A 3,504-nucleotide genomic window follows, 5' to 3' on the forward strand; every position below is an offset into this window, starting at 1 on the left:
GTGTGTGTGTGTGTGTGTGTGTGTGTGAGTGAGTGTGTGTGTCGATGGTGTCCGGTGGTGACAGGATGTGACAGTTGTGTGAGTGTGTGTGTGTGTGTATGTGTGTGTGTATGTGTATGTGTGTGTGTGTGTGTGTGTATGTGTGTGTGTGTGTGTTGCAGCTTTGCCCAATTCACCAGTGGAAAATTGCACAGCAGCAGAGATGAGTGTGGCGTCTTCCTCTGCTCACTAATGTGTGAAGCCCACGTTCCTCAGAAGGTCTCTGCCTGCGGCCTGATAAATGACTGTGGTAAATCCCCTACATACAGCAGCGAGACGTGCGTTATATTGTGCTGCTGGTGCGTTTAAATAGAACAATCTCAACATCCCCCTACAAACAGCTCCATGCGTTCATGAGCACAGGATGTTGTGGGACGGTGTTTGTGATGGTATATATATAAATATAGGAAGGCTTTTTTTGCTCACCAGAGCTGCATTTATTATATTATAATATTATAATTTCAAACAGCTGTTTTCTATGTGAATATCTGTTAAACTGTAATGTATTTCTGTGATGTGCAGCTGTATTTTCAGCATCATTACTCCAGTCTTCAGTGTCACATGATCTTCAGAAATCATTCTAATATGCTGATTTGCTGCTCAAGAAACATTTCTGATTACTATCAATGTTGGAAACATTAATATTTTTGTGGAAACTGTGATACATTTAATTTTTCAGGATTCACAGATGAACAGAAAGTTCAAAAGAACAGCATTTATTTCAAATAGAAATCTTCTGTAACATTATAAATGTCTTTACTTTTGATCATTTTAATGTGTCCTTGGTGGATAAAAGTATTAATTTCTTAAAAAAAAACTCTTAAATATATTTAATATGTTTTATTATATTACTAATTATTATTTTTGTATATTAAGACCAGTATATGTAATTGAAAACCACGCGTCCTTTTAACACAGACTGTTTTCATTTAGACGTGGCGTATTAGAGCAGAAGTAAATATTAATGAATGTTAATATGAATATTAGAGCACATCTGTTTCACATTTTTCATTTTACACGGGATGAAAAGTTCATCTTTAGTAATTTTACATATTGTTTCTGGTAGCAGAAACCTCCCATATGAATGAATTGTGTCGAGTGTGTGGATCTGGTTCTCCAAACACAAAGCAAACCGGCAGAGGAAATCATATTTGTGATAAAATAATTGCTTGGTGAAATTTATACTGTAGGTACCTAGTGGCATTTTATTACTGTTATTGTTTTTATGCTGCGGTTTATCACCGTTTCACACATTAAATCTTGTTTTATGAGCGGATTTGTGTTTCGCGTTAAATCATGTGATTGATCCGAGTGTTGGTTCTCGTCTTCCTCCAGGTTCAGGATGAAGGGTGGAGGTTTGGCAGGGAGCTGCAGCCCCTGCTAGATTCCCCGCCTCACCTTCATCATCATCATCATCATCATGGCCAGTCACCTGGAGCTGCTGACGGAGCTGCAGCAGCTGGATAAGGTGCCCAGTCTGGAACGGCTCAGAGCCGCGCAGAAGCGTCGCACGCAGCAGCTCAAGCGATGGGCCGTCTACGAGAAAGAAATGCAGAACAAGAAGCGCAAGGGCGACAAACGCCGCGGCTACTGGAACCTGCGGGATAACCGCAAAAGGGTTTCGTTTGCGGCGAGCATCGCTCTGCTGGAGGCCTCGTCGAGGAACGATCCGGATGAAGGTGAGGCCGTGTAATCTAGGGTTTTTAGTAGGGATGCACGATATTGGATTTTTGCCGATATCCGATATGCCGATATTTTCCACCTCATTTTGGTCGATACCGATACCGATATATTTCCTTCTGTTTGGAAACAACACCAAGTCTCTCCTGTGCAGAAATTATAAGCAAAATATTTGTAATTTTGGTTAGTTTTTAACAAGAACTTATTTGTTAGAATTAAATAAACAATTAGGAAGGTTTTTTGACAGTACATTGAAGCTTCGAAAATAACTATAAATAAACTATATATCAATCTCTGCATTTTTTCCCCATAAAATGTAACATTTGTAGATGGTCTAAAGCAAAAGAGTTGCAAAAATTCTGAAAATATTTTAGAGCTTATGATTTGTTTAAAAAATAAAACATATTACACATTAATGAATAAATCAGTATATGTAAAATTATTTAATTTACAAGTGTCATGTTTGTGATTTTTTTTCATGTAAGCTATAGCTTCTGACCTTTAAATCAAAACGTACTCATTATTTTATGACATCAATTACTGCTTTATTTAATCAGAAACACAGTCTAAATGTTATTTGTATTTTACTTTTAATTTAATTAGAAGTAGGCCAACAGCGCCCCCTACAGATTAAAACTCCTTACCCAACAGGCGTTAGGACTCTGCACGTTTAATCTATCATACAACGAACGCATCATTCTGTACGTGCTTTCACAGATTAAAGCAGCGATCCAAAAGAGTGAATCTAATCATCATTCAGGCAAAACTTTGCTTCAAGAATGAGCCACACTGCTGACGTGATCTAATCAGTCACTAGCACACCCTGAGCACATGTGAGTTAACTTATTCCTCTTATCGGCAAGACATATCGGCATAATTTTTCATATCGGGCCAATGCCGATATTTACATTTAAAGCCATTATCGGCTAATTCCGATATCAGTCCGATAATATCGTGCATCCCTAGTTTATAGTGTTCTGTCCCTGAAAAGCCTGACTGGAGCAGTCGTATAGTGATTATTTTCACCAGCAGAGGGCGTTGTGAGCTGCACTGCTATTGTAGTTATGAAAAATTGAACCTGATCGAGAGAAGAGCGCTATTATTGTCAATTATTAAAAGAAACACCATCGTCGGTTTCAAGGTGGTCACATACTAGCTAAATTAAATGAACTATTACTAGTGCTGGGTGATATGCCAAAAAATAAAATCTTGAATTATCACGACATTTGTGACCCTGGAGCACCAAAGCAGTGTTAAGTCGCTGGGGTATATTTGTAGCAATAGCCAACAATACATTGTATGGGTCAAAATTATACATTTTTCTTTTATGCCAAAAATCATTAGGATATTAAAGGAACACTCCACTTTTTTTTAAAATAGGCTTATTTTCCAACTCCCCTAGAGTTAAACAGTTGAGTTTTACCGTTTTCGAATCCATTCAGCCGATCTCCGGGTCTGGCGGTAGCACTTTTAGCTGCAGCTTAGCATAGATCATTGAATCTGATTAGACCGTTAGCATCTCGCTCAAAAATGACCAAAGAGTTTCTATATTTTTCCTATTTAAAACTGCAGCAGGCGCAATGATATTACGCAGCGCCTGAAAATAGGCTAACTTCCGTCAACATAACCAACGTGACCACCTGCTTGCACAGGGAGCGTGCTGGGGGCTATTTCCAGGCGCTGCGTAATATCATTGCGCCTGCTGCACCCACGGTACGGCAGCAAAGTTCCTTGATTATTACGCCGGAATAGTAGTATAGTTGAGAGTATAGTTCCTATCCATAT

At 38.8% G+C, this 3,504-nt stretch overlaps 1 protein-coding gene across 3 annotated transcripts in view; it reads left to right on the top strand.

Moving 5' to 3' along the window:
* Window positions 1–3,504, top strand: part of LOC107734608 (protein phosphatase 1 regulatory inhibitor subunit 16B-like) — a 42,368-nt gene that overhangs the window by 16,429 nt on the left and 22,435 nt on the right. For 2 of the 3 annotated variants that reach the window (XM_016546605.1, XM_016546606.1), the window contains exon 2: window positions 1,375–1,718. In XM_016546605.1, the coding sequence (XP_016402091.1) occupies window positions 1,460–1,718 (259 nt within the window). In that variant the 5' untranslated portion in view covers window positions 1,375–1,459. Of the gene's footprint in view, window positions 1–45; window positions 290–1,374; window positions 1,719–3,504 lie in introns of those variants that run through there. The other variant, XM_016546607.1, reaches the window with a different exon arrangement.

Source organism: Sinocyclocheilus rhinocerous, unplaced genomic scaffold (genome assembly GCF_001515625.1).
Source record: "Sinocyclocheilus rhinocerous isolate Xijiao unplaced genomic scaffold, SAMN03320098_v1.1 scaffold2145, whole genome shotgun sequence".
In the NCBI taxonomy this organism is placed as follows: Eukaryota; Metazoa; Chordata; class Actinopteri; order Cypriniformes; family Cyprinidae; genus Sinocyclocheilus; species Sinocyclocheilus rhinocerous.